This window comes from Echinops telfairi, unplaced genomic scaffold (assembly GCF_000313985.2).
Source record: "Echinops telfairi isolate 266 unplaced genomic scaffold, ASM31398v2 ScPeMD7_19;HRSCAF=73, whole genome shotgun sequence".
In the NCBI taxonomy this organism is placed as follows: Eukaryota; Metazoa; Chordata; class Mammalia; order Afrosoricida; family Tenrecidae; genus Echinops; species Echinops telfairi.
Window position 1 is genome coordinate 462,403 of NW_022103916.1, and position 18,682 is coordinate 481,084.

At 37.1% G+C, this 18,682-nt stretch overlaps 2 protein-coding genes across 5 annotated transcripts in view; both read left to right on the top strand.

Moving 5' to 3' along the window:
* Positions 1-18,682, top strand: part of WNK3 (WNK lysine deficient protein kinase 3) — a 170,030-nt gene that overhangs the window by 71,918 nt on the left and 79,430 nt on the right. Inside the window, exons 10-12 of the mRNA XM_004713120.2 lie at positions 10,296-10,354; positions 12,258-12,405; positions 17,675-17,791. Of these exons, the coding sequence (XP_004713177.1) occupies positions 10,296-10,354; positions 12,258-12,405; positions 17,675-17,791 (324 nt within the window). The remainder of the gene's footprint in view (positions 1-10,295; positions 10,355-12,257; positions 12,406-17,674; positions 17,792-18,682) is intronic.
* LOC101651300 (cyclin-I-like) lies at positions 14,954-16,141 on the top strand. Of its 4 annotated transcripts, none has more exons than XM_030885071.2 (2): positions 14,954-15,368; positions 15,480-16,141. In XM_030885071.2, exons 1-2 carry the CDS (start codon positions 15,017-15,019, stop codon positions 16,139-16,141), a joined length of 1,014 nt encoding a protein of 337 aa, XP_030740931.1. In that variant the 5' UTR covers positions 14,954-15,016. The 4 variants fall into 4 exon arrangements, with proteins under 4 accessions (XP_030740931.1, XP_030740933.1, XP_030740932.1 ...); XM_030885073.2 differs by having other exon boundaries at positions 14,954-15,296; XM_030885072.2 differs by having other exon boundaries at positions 14,954-15,133; positions 15,260-16,141.

Consider the following 18,682-nt stretch of genomic DNA (forward strand, 5'->3'; position numbering starts at 1 on the left):
TTTTAAGGTATGTTAATGTAAGCAGAATGGCTAATATTTTAATTTATTACTAATATTTTATCCATTCTGCTATTCTTTTTCTCTTAACTAGTGAATCTAAACCATTTCTATTCACTGTTGTTATTGATAGATATTGATTTTTCATGCTATCTTTATATGTTTACTGTGGTGGTGTCTTCTTTGTTCTTCAGGTTTTTGTTTGCTCATCATTAAGAATTTTCTTTGAATTTTTTGGTTTTAATTATATTAATTATCAAGATTCTATGTTTTTTTTATTTCGTTGAGTTTTTAGCAGTTTGGCGTTGATTTGGTTTTTATTTTCTTTCAAGTTTAAAACAGTTTGCAGTATTTTTCAAATGACTATATTTTCCTGATTCATTGTTTAATATATACACTCTTCCCTCCATTATATTTTTGTTGTCTTCATTGCAGAATGATATGTATGGTTCCTTATTTTAATTCTCAAGATTTTTATTCACTCTGTATATTACTTAGGTAGGATGAGTTCTACATAATAATGATTTTAGGTTGCTGTCTTTTTGTTGTTGACTCTCTGTACAATGTACTCCTTTTAGAATTTTTGTTAACTAGTCTTGTTTATACAAATAACTCTACTGGTAGTTTTTCCCAATTATTTTATTTCTCCCTCATATTTAAGGATAATTTTGTTGGATATAAGATTCTTGATTGACAATTTTTTTCTTTCAAGATTTTGAATATCCATTGCTTTCTTACCTGCATGTTTTCCATAGATAATGCTGAGTTACAAATAGTGGTTCACATTTATTGGTGATTAGTCTTTTTCCCAGTATTACTTTCAGGATTCTTTTCTTTGATGTTAGAAAGTTTGACTATGATCCACTCTCGTGATTTTCATTCGGGGAATCAATTCTCTTTGGGGTTCTCTGTCATAATGTTAATGAAATACTCTTTAGTATTTCTTCAACTATGTTCTGTGTGGTTATTTTTTCTTCTTTATGTTGTAGGATGGTTATCAAATGTAAGCATTCCTTTTGATAGTGTCTCATAGGATTCTTAGGTTTTCTTCAGGATTTTTTTGGTTTTGGGTTTTTTGGGTCTTTTTTATAATTTGATATTCTTGTATTTTTTGGTCCAGGGAGATTTGTCTTCGATATCGCTGATTCACGTTTCCATTATTTCATTTATTCTGTTTTATCTTTCAAAATGTTATCCAGTTCTAATATCTTAGTTTTTGCCTTTTGAATTTCTGTTTGGAGTTGTCACAACCTACAGGTTGAGAACCGCTGATCTAAAGGTTTTTCATCTTCTAAGACCTCCTCTGTATCCACATCTGTGTGAATTCTACTCAATTTTGCCATTTCCCCCCCTCATTTTTTATTGTGCAGAGATAGTTTGATACTTCCAAGACATGGTGTTGTTTTAATATTTGTCCCTGAAGTCATTGCACCCCTTCTGTAGATTCTGGAGAGTAAAGTGAAGAAAGCCATTGAATATTGACCCTGTAAAGATCCTGATCTTGAGGATGGCTCCCCCAAGGTTTCATTGAGTACAGGCCACTGACCAATACAATTGACACAAAGAGGGAGAGAGAAAAATATCCAAGACACTGTCTTCCCTCTTTCCTACCCTATCAGTTTCAATGACTGCATAAGAGCCAAGCCCAGAGTCTCTTCAAATTAATTCCCTCTGAGTGAGAGCCCACAGGCAGGTGAGGCAGTGAAGTTCATACTCTCCTATGCTTATTTTCTTCCGATACACATTCACGTACTCATCCCTTCAGTATCTCAAGAAAGTGTTGCCACAGTCCAGTCCTGAGAGTTTCAATTTTACATTGAGGGTTGGCCTCCAGCTGATTTGAATTTCTACTGTCTGCCAGGTATTCAGTGAGTGGTCTGTGATTCTTACAATGCTGGGTTGCAGGGAATCCATGCATTTTTGTGCCAGAGTTCATTCATATTCGCCCTTCCCCATTGTGGATTTTCACACCCCCAAATATGATTAAGGAGGCATTCTAGTGTCCTTCTTTGTGGTGTAGTTAGGGGAGGGGGTGGAAAGAATGTGTTAGTTTAGTTCACCTTTAGTTCATCCCTCTCCTCTGCTGAGGTGTTGAGCACTGGTAGGTGGAGTAGATCCATAGGTGTCCGATTGGGGCAGCCCAGATCCTGAGGCTATTTAGGTAGGTTCTTTGTTCTGGTTCCACCCTCTGAAAGACTAGGCTATCATTGGTCTAGATTTCTGTTCTTCTGGGTAAATTGACAAATCAGGTCTTTGAGTTTTCTATGCTTTTTAAAGTTTTGTTTGAGGAGGGTCCTCTGCTTTTTAAAGTTTTGTTTGAGGAGGGTCCTCTGCTTTTTAAAGTTTTGTTTGAAAAGGGCCATAATTTTTTCTTACTCTCAAATATGTTTTTTGAACTTCCCTTGCAAGTCTTTTTTTTTAATTGGCTTGTTTGTCTTTTCCTTTAGTTTGCTTTATTATTGAACGCTTCTTCCGTTTTTCTTTGCCTTTCTTAAGAATGTTTTTTTGTTTAGTTTTGTTTTTAGATAATGTTTAAAAGCAGAGACGATCGATTTTGGTAAAATATTCCCCAATTTTACATTTGTCTGTAGTGTATTCATAATTAGATTCAGATTGCACATATTGGGCAGGAAAATAATGTAATTTATGCTTTGATCTTCTCAGTGCATATTAGGAAAAATGTATGTTCAGTTTGTCTCAATATTAGTGATGTTAATGTTAACTTTTATTAATTGCCTAATGTGAAACCTGGCAGGTTCTTCACAGGGAAGTTGAAATTTTTCCTTTATAATTTATATTCTAAGAAGTTGGACTATATGAAGACCATAACATCAAGATTGGAGAGAGGCTTATTAATTACCTGCATATAAGCACCGAGGACTGCCAAAAGAAATATAACCACAATGCTCCTTAGAATTGAGGATGTTGAGACTTTGTCTTAGACTTGGACATGTTATTGGGATAGACTAGTTACTAGAAAAGGACATCATGCTTGATAAAATCGAATGTCATTAAAAAAAGAGGAAGACCCTTAAGTTAGATGGTCTATACATCATTCAAGACAGAATTTTTTTTTTCTTGGTAGTTTCAATATTCTTTGACAGTTCTTTCAATATTTTTCACCAGCACTTCTTTTTGCTCAGTCTCACAACCCACAGTGTCTTTTCATTTGAGTTTGTGGGATATTGCTAATTTGTTCCAATATCAGTGATGTTAAGTTTTATTACTTGGTTCAAATGGCACTGCATAGGACTATACAAAAGCAAATCGTGGTAAACAATAGTTTAGTTCCCCCATTGTAATCTCTGCAGAGATACTTTTATAACCTGTGAAGAGATGCTATGAATCTCTAATATTTGTTCCTTGTCTAACTTTCACCCACACATTTTAGCATTCATTAATGATTTTCTGAGAGGAACCTTGTTGGCATAGTGGGTTATGTGCTGGGCTGCTAACCTCAAGATCAGCAGTTTGAAACCACCAGTCATTCCATAGGAGAAAAGTAAGGCTATCTACTCCAGTAAAGAGTTATAGTCTTGGAAACCCAGAGGGGCAATTCTACACTGTTCTATAGAGTCACTATATGTTGGAATTGAATTTGGGAGTTATAGTCGTATTATGTTACTATCAATATTTATTTTGATGCCTAAAGTGTCTCAGATTTGGGCACTGGGAACCCCATTCAAACTGGCATCTGTGGTTTTTTGGTATGCCTCTATCATTCTTTGAAGAGTTCCTTACTTTTTGGCATACCTAGGTGTTTCAGGCTTATCTTATGCTTTCCCTGCCATAGCCTTGAAGTCAGAACATTTTTCTAAGGGACCCTCATATGTTTTAAGAGATAGTGTATGTAATATTTCTTGACTCTCAAGTTTATTCCATTGGTCTTTGAATGTCCTTATACCAGTACCAAAGTTTTTATTCAGTATTATTTTACAATATGCTTTGAAATCTAGAAGCGTGAGTCCTATGTTGTCATTTTTTTTCAATATTGTTTTAGCAATTTGGGACCCTTTCAAATCCAAATGAATTTGAGAATTGGGTTTTCATTTCTGCGAGAAAAAATAAGGCCTTCAAATTTGCTTGGGATTGTGTTAAATATATAGATTTATTTGAATATTGTTATTGTAACAAGTTTAAGTCTTCTAATCTAAGAACATGCGTTATCTTTCTCTTCATTTAAGTCCTTAAATTTATTCTGCTATCATTTTATAGTTTTCTGTGTACAAGTCTATCTGTATCTCTTTCCTGGTTAAAATATTTCTGTTTTACTCTTTCCTACAATATTATAAATGGAATTGTTTTCTAAATTTCCGTTTCAGATTGTTTGTTGCTGTGTATAGAAAAACAACTGGTTTCTGTGTGTTGGTTTCTGGTTTATGTAGCCTGACTCTTTACTAAATTCTTCATTGAGTCTTGTAGTTTTCTTTTGGTTTATTGGTATTTTTCACATATAAGATTATGTCATCTGAGAATATACAAAGTTTTTCTTCTTTTCTCATTTGGGTGCCTTTACTTCTTTTTCTTTGCTATTTGCTCTGGCAAGAACTTTCAATAATGTCAATGGTGATAATAGACTTACTAGTTTTGTGGATCTTTTCAGGACAACTTTCTGTCTTTCACCATGGAGTATGATGTTATTAGGTCTTTTATCATGATTAGGAGCTTCTCGTCTTTCTTTAATTTGTTGTTTTTATCATAAAAGGGCATCAAACTTTGTCAGATGACTTTCTTGCATCAATTGAAATGATCATGTGGTCCTTTGTTCTATTAATGTGGTTTATTACACTGATTTTTATATGTTGAAACACTTTCATTCTTGAAGTAATTTCTAATTGATCATGATTCATCAATATGCTTTTTAGATGAGCTCTATTCAAGTTGCCAGCATTCTCTTGAGAATTTTTACAATATTTATAAGGTATATTGGTCTGTATTTTCCTTGTGCTGTACGGTTCTTGTCTGTCTTTGGTACCAAGGTAATGCTGACCTCATTAAATGTTATAGGATTTATTCTATCCTCTCCTAATTTTTGAAACTTTTGGGAAGTATTAGTGTTAATTATTGTTTAAATGTTAGATATAGTTCACCAGTAAATCTACCTGCTCTAAGACTTTTCTTTGTTGGGAGGTTTTTGATTCAGTCTCTTCACTTGTCCATTGAGATTATCTGTTGTATGAGTTAGCTTTGGTATTTTGTACATTTCTAGAAAATTTTCCATTTCATTTTTATTATCAAATTCATTGTTTTAAAGTTGTTTATAGAACTCTCTCACAATCCTTTTTATTTGTGTTGGGCTAGTACTAATGTATTCACATTCATTCGTTTGTATATCTTTGTTATTGAGAATATCCACCAACTCAGCAATTTCTACATGTACTATTCAGTAGCGCTGCTTACATTAGAGTTGTATAATCAACAAACAAATCTGTCTTGGAAGAAGTACAGTCAGAATGCTCCTTAGAGGCAAGGATGGAGAGTCTTCATCTCATGTACTTTGGACATGTCAGAAGAAACCAGTCCCTAGAGAAGGACATCATGCTTGGTAAAGTGAAAAATGAGGAAGGCCCTCAACAAGACGGATTGACACAGTGGCTACAACATAAGAACAATTGTGAGGAAAATTCAGGGCCATGTTTCCTTCTGTTGTACATAGGGTCACTATGAGTAAGAACTGATTGGATGACCCCTAACATCTGCAGGCAGTTACAGTAAGCCAACCTGAGATGATCACCATAAGACAATCCCCAGACATGTTATACCAGACATATAATAATTTACAAATGTTTGTTTTGCCCCATCTAGAGCCAGAAACCAGTCTCCTTCTTTGTGGAGTTCTGACTGTTTTTCCTTTAAGATTGTTGCTATGTTGAGCAATGGAAGCATATTGAGTATACATCTTAGAAAACCAACACTTTCCTACCATTTTTATGTAGCCTTTTCTTTTTATTATGATTAAGTGAATGTTTGCAGAACAAATTTTGTTTCAACTCATTCATTGCAATCCCCTCAATGTACCATAGTTTCCCCCACTTCCATCCAATTTTTCCTATTTCCATTTCTCCTTTTTTCCTAACCCTCTGTCTTTGGGTAAATGCTGTTCTTTTTATGTTAAATGTTTGATTATTCTAACATAGGGGTGAGTTAGTTTCAGACCTGTTGGGTGTCTAAGGACCATAGTCTTGGAGTCCCACCAGTCTGTATATGACCGGTGAGTTGGTCTCATTTATGAATTTGAGGTCTGTTCCATATTTCTCTACTGCTCCATCCAGGACCAATATGATCCATTTCAGAGCAGTTGGTAATGGTAATGAGCCATCCAGTTCTTCTTGTCTCAGGGTTGTGGAGACTGATGTTTACCTGGTCTGTTAGTCCCTTCAACTAATTGTTTCCATGTGTCTCTCTATTTTCATAACTCCTTTCCTCTAGAGAGGGAGAGACAAATAGTTGTATGGGTGCTCATGAGCTTTGAAAATTCCTTTTGTTTCTTGATATAGAACATTGTTTTTGTGAACTTATGCCAATTGGCCTTGGTGTTTGCTGAGACTGTGGTCCTTATCTCCTAGGTCCAGCAATTCTTTCCATTAAAGTGTTTTGTTATACCTAAGATGTTTTCATAACTTTAACACCTGCATGTGCCACCAGAACTGTGGATATATTTGTATACATATATGGATATATGTGGAGGGAAAATGAGAATATACCCATGAAGACATATAGATTTGACTGAAGATATTTGTATAAATGTATTCACCTTTTGTGGTAATTACATAATCTGGTGTCAATTTGGGACTTGAGAGGATTGAGTGAAGGGTGGAGTTTAGTCTGTCAATTGGATCATAGCCAATGAGGTCTCTGTGTGGGCATGGCCTTATACTGAGAATTCTGGAAACTTCTGTATTTTCCTCCTTGGAGATGGGGGACACTTTCTTTCCTCACTCCCTTGGATACTCTTTACTGACAAGACTCACTCCTTTGGAGATGCTCTACTGACAAGACACATGGCACTATGATGATAGACCCTGTGCTCTGGGAACTGGAAAAGCCACATGGAGACCCCTGCCACCGCTGAGATGCTTAGAATACCACTGGATCCAAAGATTTTCTACCCACTGGCCTGTGATCATCCTGCATTCAGTAACATTGCATGTGTTTTGTGAATCTGAAGAGGACTTTATAGATTGGTATCGGACGTATGAGCTAATATCAGACTTAAGGGCTTGGACTAGACTGGGTTGGGATGCTTTCTTAATGTACAATTGGTACCAGGAGTGATTCTAGAGAAACAAGATCATAAATATGGCTTCTCCAATTGGCTCTCCAGACTGTTTAGGCTTAACAGCATTGATAATGCTATCACTACCCCTAAAGGTATGGATAAGTCTGCCACTCTTATTAGAGCGGGTCATGTTAATGTGTGAAGTAGCATGGTGTGAAGTAGCAAAGGTAATATCCACAGTATCACCACTAATAGATGAAGTGCTGGTTAGAGGAGAGGCTTTTGGTGATTGTGTGTTTGATATTTTCCAGCAGTTTTGTCAGGATGAGTTGTATAGGGAAGCTGGTTGGCTGGTCCTCCTTACAATAGAAAATGTGTTCAAGAAAAGGGATAATCTCAGAACCTGAAGCATGTCTCAAGTGCCGAATAACAGACCTAAAAGTTTCTGCATGCACTACAAAGGAGAGTCTTCTCTCCTCTAGTAATAGAGCTGACATTGCCAAAAACCAAATCCAGAGTCTCATCATATGAGTAGCTGAATTACAGTGTCAGCTGAATTGCAGGTCTAGAACAATGTCTGATATTAAAGTAAAGGCATTAATCAGAAAGAATTGGGACCCTGAATCATGGGATGGGAACATATGGGCTGATGATCCAGAAAAGGAGGTTATTGAGCCTCTAGAGACGATTGAGCCATCCAGTCAATAGATCCACCCCTCCCAGCTGAGGGGATTAATCCACTATTAGTAAAACAACCCAGACCTGAGCAGATTAACCAAACTGTTCAAGCTGAAATGCCAGGTGGGGTTGAATCTGTAGCATTGCCTGGGGGAGATGCCTACAACAGTGGTTCTCAACCTTCCTAGTGCTGCGACCATTTAATACAGTTCCTCATGTTGTGGGGAGCCCCAAACATAAAATTATTTTCGTTACTACTTCATAACTGTAATTTTACTACTGTTATAAATCGGGCAAACCCTGTGAAAGGGTTGTTTGACCCCAAAGGGGTCACGACCCACAGGTTGAGAACCAGTGCCTTACAAGATATTGCTGAGAGCACCCAAGAAACACCCTCAGCACCCATTATTTCCTCTGAACCTGTAACTAGAATTTAGACCTAGAAATTTCCTAAAAGGGAGATTCAGATGATGCCTCAGGAAGAAGTGTGCTATACTCCTAAAGATCTGCTTGAGTTTTCTAATACGTAAAAGCAGAAGTCTGGGGGGATATCCCTAGGAATAGTTACTAATGGGGTGGGATACTGGGGCAAGGAATGTAACATTAGACCAGTCTGAGTTTATTGGTTTGGGGCCCCCAAGCACGGATTCTTTCTTCAATGTCTCAGCAAGAGCGGATGAGAGAGGATCTAATTGCTTATTTAGTTGGTTCACTAAAGCATGGGCTGCCAGATGGCCTAGATTAGACCAACTTGAGGTACCTGACCTAACTTGGTACACTGTAGAAGGCATCCAAAAACTTACGAAAATTGGTATGTTGGAATGGATCTATCAGAATAATCCCATAGACCCAAAAAAGGGAGTGGCCCGAGAGCAAAGGTAATACAGAATGGGTAGTAGAAGAAGGTAATTCTACATATCAGTTACGACCACGTGATCAATTGCAAAGGCGAGGTTTGTGATTGTCAGTGTATTTTTATATGTGCTTGTTGAATATCTTTCCTTTGTTCAGGTATGATGTACCAGATACAATTAGATTCCGTGTGTTTTCATTTTTATGTATGATAGATGTTTGATGTTAGGTGTAAGTAAGATTTCATTAATGTCTGAAAATTATATGTGGCTAAAGAATTGTGTACTCGTGCCAAGTTGGCAAGGTGTGGACAATTGTTTTAGACAGGGTTCTCTAGAGAAACAAAACCAAGACACTAATATATATGGATAGATTTAAACAGCATGAAGGAATATCATAGCTAATTAGTTCACACAGCAGTACAGAGGGCTCACTTCTGTGAAACAATTAATATACTATAAGTCCTTCAACTCATGAGGGCTGTTGGGTCCAAGGTCAAGGAAGCAGACAGGTCTTCTATAGAGCAATGCAGGCAGTCCAGTGACAGGCAGCAAACAGTAGGGCAGGTCACCAACAGTCAGCCAGATGACAGGATCCGACAGTCCCAAGTTCAAGCGATGTATACACCAGCAGTGTGGCGAAGCAGGTCTCGAAGGAACATCAAGCTCTAGCGACACAATCTTCTTTCACATTTTCCCCAGACTTCTAAAAGAAATGGTTCTTTCAGTTTCTACCTTATGTGTATGTATGCTTTTATGGGGCACGGAAGCATGCAGCTACTCATGTTGCCATCTTGCTCCAATTTCCTAGATTTGCACTTTAAAATCACTATATGCAGTTATCAATGACTGTATAATAAATTGTTTCAAACTTATTTTCAAAATGTAGCCAAAGTAAATGTTTCCCCTCACTATCCAGCCTTACAGCTGCTGGATACTAATGTCTCCAAAGAATAATTACAAGTAGTTTACTAAATAGGTACTTTTTAAGAGGATTAAGAGAAAGATATATCTCCCAGATAAAAATACATTAAAATGATTCATTGATCTATCTTCTTGTACAATGGAACCAGTTCTTTTTAGTAGTAGTTTTACAGTCGACTGAAAGGTGAATAGTAGTGTCTACTATTGAAAAATAATGTAAACTAAGGTGCATAAAACAATGATATCCCATTTTATTTAAAAGGTTGATGATTATGAGTGCATTCTGTTTTTCTTATCTTTGGTATTAACATCAGTAAAAGGATTGATGTAGACTAGTGTTTCCCAAACTAGGTGATACTTTCTTTGGGAGGGGTGGCGGGGTGATGGAACCTTCCAGGGGGGTTGCAAAAGCATATACCTACACTTATTCTGAATTATGGGATATGGTACAAAGTAAGCCAAATACGTTTGAGAACCTATGAGTAGACATTGCATAATATATACTACCTAGTTTAGAGATAATCAAGCATCACATGTAACAATCATATTTTCTAAAATATCAAATTATATCTCTACCTTGAAGTTTACTCTTACTGTAACAAGTTATATTTCTATACTGTTTACAGCCCATACCCCAGCCAGCTGAACAACAATCAATTTGTCTAAAATCAGACGTAGTTCGTAGGTAAGTATATTTAAATTAACATAATGAAAACAATGAGCATATGATTGAGTATGTACATTAGGATCTTAGTGTAGCTCTGTGTTTTGGTATTTGTGTGTACATTTAATTAAAATAGTTTCACTTTTTCTTTTTATGTCTATAATGATCATGTTATTTTGTCTTCTTTGATATTCATTTCTTTTTTAATGGCTTACAATTTGCACATCATATTAGTTCAATCGTATTAAGAAGAGTTGTGCAATCACCATAATTAAGTTTAAAACATTTTCTTCTTTTATGCACTCATTGTTATTATCTCCCCATTTGCTATTCATTTCTAAGAAAAACTAATAAAAGTGTTAAAAGAAATAAGAATATAATACACTGTAAAATTCTAATGTAGAGAAATTATTACTATATATGTGTTATTATTTGGTAGTTATAAACTAGTATCTTTCACTATATTATTCAAATTGGATTATTTCTGTTGTTATATTTTCAGATTCATTGATTTTTTTTCCCCTTGATTGTGTTCATTTTGCTTTTGTGCCCATTTAGTGATTTTGTTTTTATTTTGTTTTTTTCATTTCTATAAAATTTTCACTTGATTCTTTTTTATATCTTGTATTTATTTTGTGTTCTATTTTTTTTCATTTGTTTTAAGAGCATTTGTAATTGCTCAGTGAAACATTTTGATGGTGCTTGTTTTAATATCCTTGTGAGGTAATTCCAATAGCTGACATTCGTATTGACATCTTTAGATTATATTTTCTTATTCAAATTCTCATTTTCCTGGTTTGGGACACAAGGGATTTTCAGTTTAGGTATTATCTTAGTATATGCTAGATCCTATTTTAAAATCTTGTGTTTGGGGAGACAATTTTGCCCTGGTGCGATAGTAGGCTACACGTTGGACTGCTGACTGGAAGTTCAGCAATTTGAAACTACCAACCGCTCCATTGGAGAAAGGTGAAATTTTCTACTCCCATAAAGATTTACAGTTTTGAAAACCAACAGGGTTTCCCGTCCTAGGGTCACTGTGAGTTAAAATTGACTCAATAGCAATGAGGTGAGGGACCTTGTTGTTCTAATGACTATTTTTTTTAGAGTCCTTTAGAGCTCTTCTGGTCTATTTCATTCACATTGCACTTCTGGGGCTCCCTGTTGGTGCTGTGGGGTGCAGAATGCACTTCTCTTGGTCTTTTGCCACTAGGTTCTGAATAGGAGGTGCTTGATCATAGGTGAAAAGAGTACTTCTCCAGGCCTGGTCTCAAACCAACAGTGCTTCTGGGTAGGGGATCTGGTGTTGGACCTGAATCTCCTTCTGGTGCTAGGTGGGTTATCAGGAGACACTAAGCTGGGAAATTTTTCCTCAAGCTTTGGGTGCCCACAGCCAATCTATTTTCATCTTTTCACCCTTCACAACTGTCCTATAATTGTATACTGTATTATTTTCAGAACCTTAAGTTGTGCTTAGGACAGAGTAGCAAGGAGATATGTGTTTCTGTCACCTTGTTCCAAATACAAAACATGAGTAACTTTTAGGATAAAGGGTTTACATAAAAAATAATTTAGAAGATATCAATTTGCTGCTTGCCAGTTTTTTTTATTTAAGTTTCAAATGTATTCTATTGGAATTTTTTTATCCATTGATTTCAAATTTATTAGAGAAAAGGCTAAAAATGCCTTTTATCAGATAAACAAAAAGTTATTCTGCCATATTGAATTGAATTGAGCCTACAAAGTAGTAGTTATGATTAACCATGTTGAAACTATTCATATAATTTTATTTTATTTTTGCCCCTACACTATTCCTGTGTAAATATACTTTGTTAGAATTTGTGTTAAATATTGGGCTTTGAGAATTACTGAATATTGTCTGCTCTGAGAAGTTGAACACATGTTACTTTTTCACCATTGCTAGCTTGAATCATGATGTACTAGCTATGAAGGAAAACACCAATAGCCCTGATAATCCAGGTGGAAATGGCAAGCAAGATAGGAGTAAACAGAGAAGAGCTTCCTGTCCCCGACCAGAGAAGGGAACTAAATTCCAGCTAATTGTTCTTCAGGTCAGTGTGTAAATATTACCATATCATTAAGACCACATGTAGAGGTCTGGTGGATTGGGGATAGGCTGATGTTGAAGAAGTGGGTATAGAATATTGTAGAACTCACTCTGAAGCAACATTTTCCCCAGTTTAAAAAATTCCTGCTAAAAATATTTTATGTTAACTGTTAAATTTGGAAAAAACATAAAGAAGAAAAAGCTCATTTGTAATTCTACAACTCTGAGATAGTTCCCATTAATGTTTTCATTTACTTCCATTCCTTTTTTACTGTATGTATATGTAACATTTTACATAATCAAGATAATACTAAAAATAATAATAGTATCAAATTTGTATTGAATTCTTCTCTGCTAGGTACTCCAAATGGAGTCTCTGGATTGTGTAAATGATTAAACATTTAGCTGTTAATTGAAAGATTGGTGGTTCAAATCCTGTCATAAGTGTTTTTAAAGAAAGACCTGGCCATCTACTTCTGAAAAATTGAAAATCTTCTCTGACAGGCATTATGTCACCATGAGTCAGAATGAACTCAATGGCAGGTGTGAACAAGAAAAATGCACAATAAATATTATACATTAAAACTTTTAGTAATCCTGTATTATTGTTGCTAGTATACTATTCTGTACACATGAGGATATTAATTGTCAGAGAGGTAAAAATAATTTGCCTAAAGTTATTCAACTAGCAAATGATACCTCTGAACACATTTATTTAACTAATATGATTATGCATTAAGTATGGCTGTTTAAACTTTCACACAATTTCATATATTGCTTTTAAAAAAAACTTTAAAAGATCAAATAAATTTTCCTGTATCGTAAAGTACTTTTTCAATAACACCATATGTTAAATGACTGCATTAGATAGTTCCTTATGTAGGAGCCTTGGTGGCCAAGTGGATAAGTGTAGGGCTGCTAACCTAAAGGTCAGTTTCAAACTCACCATGGGAGAAAGATGAGACCGTCTGCTTCTATAACATTACAGCCTTGGTCTACTCTATCCTAGAGTCAGTATGAGTTGGAATGAAGTCCATGGTAGTGTGTGTTGTCTTGGTTATAGAGGTATTGTTACTCCTTATATAAGTCCTGTCTGTTTTTCAATAGACTGTTTTCTGTCTCTCTGTAGTAGATATTCTTAGACATAAGTCTTTGTATATATTATTTATTTCCTTATGATAGGTTTCCAACTAGAATTGCTAGGTGAAAGAGTATGAAAATTTTTAAAGTTTCTAAATATACGTTGCTAAATTGTTTTCTAGAAAGGTTAGACCAGTTTATACTTGAGAACTTTTAAAAGTTCTTGGAAAAGTTCCATTATCTTTCAATTCCACTTTTCACGAGTGTATTTCCATTATAGTACATCATCATTTACTTAAAACAATGTTTCCCAAAGTGGATAACACTGCCCCCCACTGGAGCTGCTGGAATGACACGAGGGGGGGGGCTGTAAAAACAGAAGCCTATACTTTATCCTGGGTTATGGGCAATATTACAGGTGTCTGTTAGGAGGGCGCTGATTACTTTTTTTTTAAGTTGGGTCAGTTTGAACTCAATGACTGACTGTATATACAACAAAACAAAAGACTGCCTGGTCCTGTGCCATCCTGACAGTTGTTCTTATGTTTGAACCCATGGTTATTGCCACTGTGTCAATCCATCTTGACAAAGGTCCTCCTCTTTTTCATTGTCCCTGTTCTTTTCCAGGGACTGGCCGCTCCTGATAGCATGTCCAAAGTATGTAAAACAAGTCTCACCCGTGTGCTTTAAAGAACAGTCAATGCTGCTTTTAATTTTCTTCACTAGCACCAAAATTCAAATTGAAAAGGCCAAATAAATTTGAGAACCTATGACTGATGGGTCAATTTATGGGGCTAAGAGAAATTTGAAGGGGAATGACTGAATTTAAATCTTTAATTGCCCATAACTATATGGTTTCTAAATGGAGCCCTGGTGGCATAATGGTTTACTCATTGGGCTGCTAATTATAAGATCAGCAGTTTGAAACCACCAGCCACTCCTTAGGAGAAATATGAGGCTTTCTACTCCCGGTAAGATATACAGTCATGGCCCTCCCTCCCCAGCCTTCCCGGCCAGCAGACGCAGCAGCCTATGCCTCGCTTTTTCATATCCTCTCCCCCCATTCCCCTCCTTTATTCTTTTCTCTTTCCCTCTCCCCCCTTTCACCATTTCCGCTCGGAGGCACATTCCCCCGGGCAGGGGCAGAGCTGGTCTCCCCCGCCCCTGCGGCCCTATGGCGAGAGGGAGCCCCCTCCCCACCCAGGCACCAGCGGCAGTAGCGGTTGGAGGGAGTAGGGGAACCGTTGGCGGTGGCAGCCACAGGTTTGGTGTCATCATGGAACTAATTCACTGACTGACCCTGCCCCCCAGCCGCAGCTGTGCGCCCCGCCCGAGCCCCTGTGCCCGCGTCCCCCGGCCCAGTTCCCCCTCTTCTCCCTCTTCAGTCGGCCTGGTCTAGTCCCGCGCCCGCCGTGCGCTGAGGAGCATGAGGTGGTAACTGGCCCAGGGATGACCCCGTGTCCCCAAGGAGGATGAGGAAGAGGAGGATAAGGTAGCTACATCAAACTGGGTGGCATGCAGATCCAAAGGATACCATGAAGTTTCCAGGACCTTTGGAAAACCAGAGATTGTCTTTCGTATTGGAAAAGGCAATCTCGAGGGAAGCCCAGATGTGGAAAGTGAATGTCCCCCAAATGCCTACAAGTCAGAATGTGTCTCCATCCCAGAGAGATGAAGTGATCCAGTGGCTGGTCAAGCTCAAGTACCAGTTCAACCTCTATCCAGAAACATTTGCTCTGGCTAGCAGTCTATTGGACAGGTTTTTAGCAACCATAAAGGCCCACCCAAAATATTTGAGCTGTATTGCAATCAGCTGTTTTTTCTTAGCTGCCAAGACTGTTGAGGAAGATGAGAGAATTCCAGTTCTGAAAGTTTTGGCAAGAGACAGTTTCTGTGGATGCTCTTCGACTGAAATTCTGAGAATGGAGAGAATTATTCTGGATAAATTGAATTGGGATCTTCACACAGCCACACCATTGGATTTTCTCCACATTGCAGTGTCAACAAGGCCTCAGTTACTCTTCAGTTTTCCCAAACTGAGCCCATCTCAACATTTGGCATTCCTTACCAAGCAACTCCTCCACTGTATGGCCTGCAACCAACTTCTGCAATTCAAAGGGTCCATGCTTGCTCCGGCCATGGTTAGTTTAGAGATGGAGAAACTCATTCCTGATTGGCTTCCTCTCCCAATTGAACTGCTTCAGAAAGCACAGATGGATAGCTCCCAGTTGATTCACTGCCGGGAGCTGGTGGCACATCACCTTTCTACTCTGCAGTCTCCCCTGCCTCTGAATTCCGTTTATGTCTACCGTCCCCTCAAGCACGCCCTGGTAACCGTTGGTGACAAAGGAGTGTTCAGATTACAGTCCGCCTCTGTCCTAGGCCTGGATTTCTCCAAGGACAACAGCAAACCAGAAGTGCCAGTCAGAGGTACAGCGGCCTTCTACCATCATCCCCCAGCTGCCAGTGGGTGCAAGCATACCTCGGCTAAACGTAAAGTAGAGGAAATCGAAGTGGATGACTTCTATGATGGGATTAAACGGCTCTATAATGAAGATAATGCTTCAGAAAATGTGAGTTCTGTGTGTAGCACTGATTTATCAAGGCAAGAGGGGCATGATTCCCCTCGTCCGCCTTTGCAGCCTGTTTCTGTCATGTAGTGTCAACAATTCTTACCTTCTAGTGCAAAACTAAGGCAGGCTACTCTGGGAATGGGAACATGCAAAACCAGGAAAGGATATATAGGAGATTAATACCTTAAGAGGATGAATTGAAATGAGCCAGAAGGGGAAAAAAGCCTTGTTTACTGTGTGGCTAATTAGTCAACATTTAAATACTCAAAAGACCAAAAAAGTATTAAAAAGTTCAAAAAATCCAATATTTAAGAAAAAAAATAGTGTTTGCAAGTTCTTTTCTTTCTCTGCTGACATATAATATTACTTGCCCTGTGTCACCAAGTCATGTTTCATGTTTTTAAAAGTTCCAAAACTTGTAGCTAGCAAACCTTATACCCAGCATCTTAATGTAATTTTCCTCTTTTGCTTTCTTCTTCATTGAATACTTAATGAATTTTATGCATGTTGATCTATATACCCTGGCCTCCACTAAGCAGGAAACCCTTCCCCACCTTTTTTTTAGCAACTTAGTGAACAAATGTTTGGATGACTGTCAGGAATAATTCATGATTCACATCTAAATTAGTCTAACTTTGAAATTGTTTTATATGAATCAGGTGGTAAACAAAAAGACTCACATAATAAACAGGTTGATTTTTAGTGTTTCTCTCATTTCAATTTCTAAAGTCTAGAAATAAAATTGATGCTTTTATTTTTGTTTATCTTAAAGTGAAACTTAAAAGTGGTATGTATGTGATTAGGACATGTTTAGATTTGTTGAAAGCATTTTTTATATATTTGTATAAAATTATTTGTGATAAAGTTAATATATCCAGGTGCTCACCAAAGAAACATGTATGTAAACAACTGAGGTTAGATTTTGTAACTGATCAGAATCCCCCTCCCCCCAATTTATAAACAGTAGTAAAGACTGTCTAGACGTTGGGGCAGCTCTATGATTTGAATCTGTAACATGTAATAACTGAATTCAGTACCCAAGTTTTATGTTGCTAGGATTTTCTCTATAAAAGTTATTCTCCTTCCTCCCCAGTCTGTCTATATATTTTTCTTAGAGACTTCTGGATCCTGAGCTCTCTGTGCAGTCTGAGAAGCTATTGCAGTCACAACCATGTCATGATCGATGATAAAAGCCTCTGATAGCAATGAAAACATTGTCCTTAAAAAAAGATTTACAGTCATGAAAACCCACAGCGGCATTTCTACCCTGTCCTATAGAGTCACCATTGAATTGACTTGATGGCAGTGAGGTTTTTTTGTTTGTTTATCATGATTTCTAACACTTTTATCTTTCTTTAAAAGTTGTGTTCAGTAGTCTTTCTCACTAACACAGAATCGCATTCTTAACTTTTTTTTTGTGCTAATTTTAATTTCTTAGAATCATCAGAAAATAGTTGTTTGGGTAATATTTCATCAAGGGAAAAAGAATCTTTCTAGATTTGGAACCATTTAAATCATATCTCTTATATATTGCTTGTGAATTCATATGGCTGTTCCCTGCAAAATTTGCAGAGATAAGACAATTACTGACTTTTAAACTGGTAATATGTTTGTGCTCAGGTGTCAACTTCTGGAGACAACATGGTGGAGTGTCAGCTGGAGACACACAACAACAAAATGGTCACTTTCAAGTTTGATGTTGATGGTGATGCACCAGAAGATATTGCAGACTATATGGTACGTTCAATAAAGTCCAACTATAGCCTTTCAATATTATCTGCATCTTTTTCACTCCATTTACTCAGAGCCACCTTATTTTTAATTTCCTGTTAGTTTTAAAATTTGTACAGAGCCAAAGAGTAACTACTGCTTCTCCTCTGGCTTCAATTTATTTATCTGGATAATATAAAGGTAGAGTGTGTTCATTACAAGATGATTTAAATTAGTGAATCTTCTTTCTGGCTACATGTAAAAATCCCCTGAAAAGCTTTTGGAAAATAATCCAATTAATTAAACAGAATCTATGCAAAGCCTAAGCTTCAACAGTTTGTAAAACTCCCAGGTGATTTTAATGTATTAGCCACTGCAGAGAAATGCCTAACTTAAGTTCATCATTTTATTTAGTTTATTATTTTCTCTGAATTGTTAGACCTGCTCCATAGGGTTTCCAAGGCTATAATCTTTATAACAGCAGACTGCTACCTACATCTTTCCTTCGCAGAGCAGCTGGTGGATTTGAACTACTCCTTTTTTAGTTAGCAGCTGGGTGTTTAACTACTGCACCACCAGGTTCATTCTTTAAATTGTTAGATTTTAGTTAGTATTTTTCCTGTTTGTGTTAGAATTGGACTAGAATGGCAGGGCGAACAAATACTTCTTTTGACGTTGCCTTTTGTTTCTCCTGTATTTTTCATTAGAGGTTGTTGGGGCCAATTGCTCCTTGCATTGTGTTGTTTTAGAGGAGCCTGACACCATTTTTCAGAGTTGTAGAGCACTGGGCTCTCTCTTCGGGATTGCCATAGGAGTGCTTATTCAAACTGCCTGCAGTTAATTGCACTGTGGGATCAGGCTACCGCTTTATCCTCCTGTTGTTGCACTCTTTCCTTAGCTAACCAGCATTCTGTTACT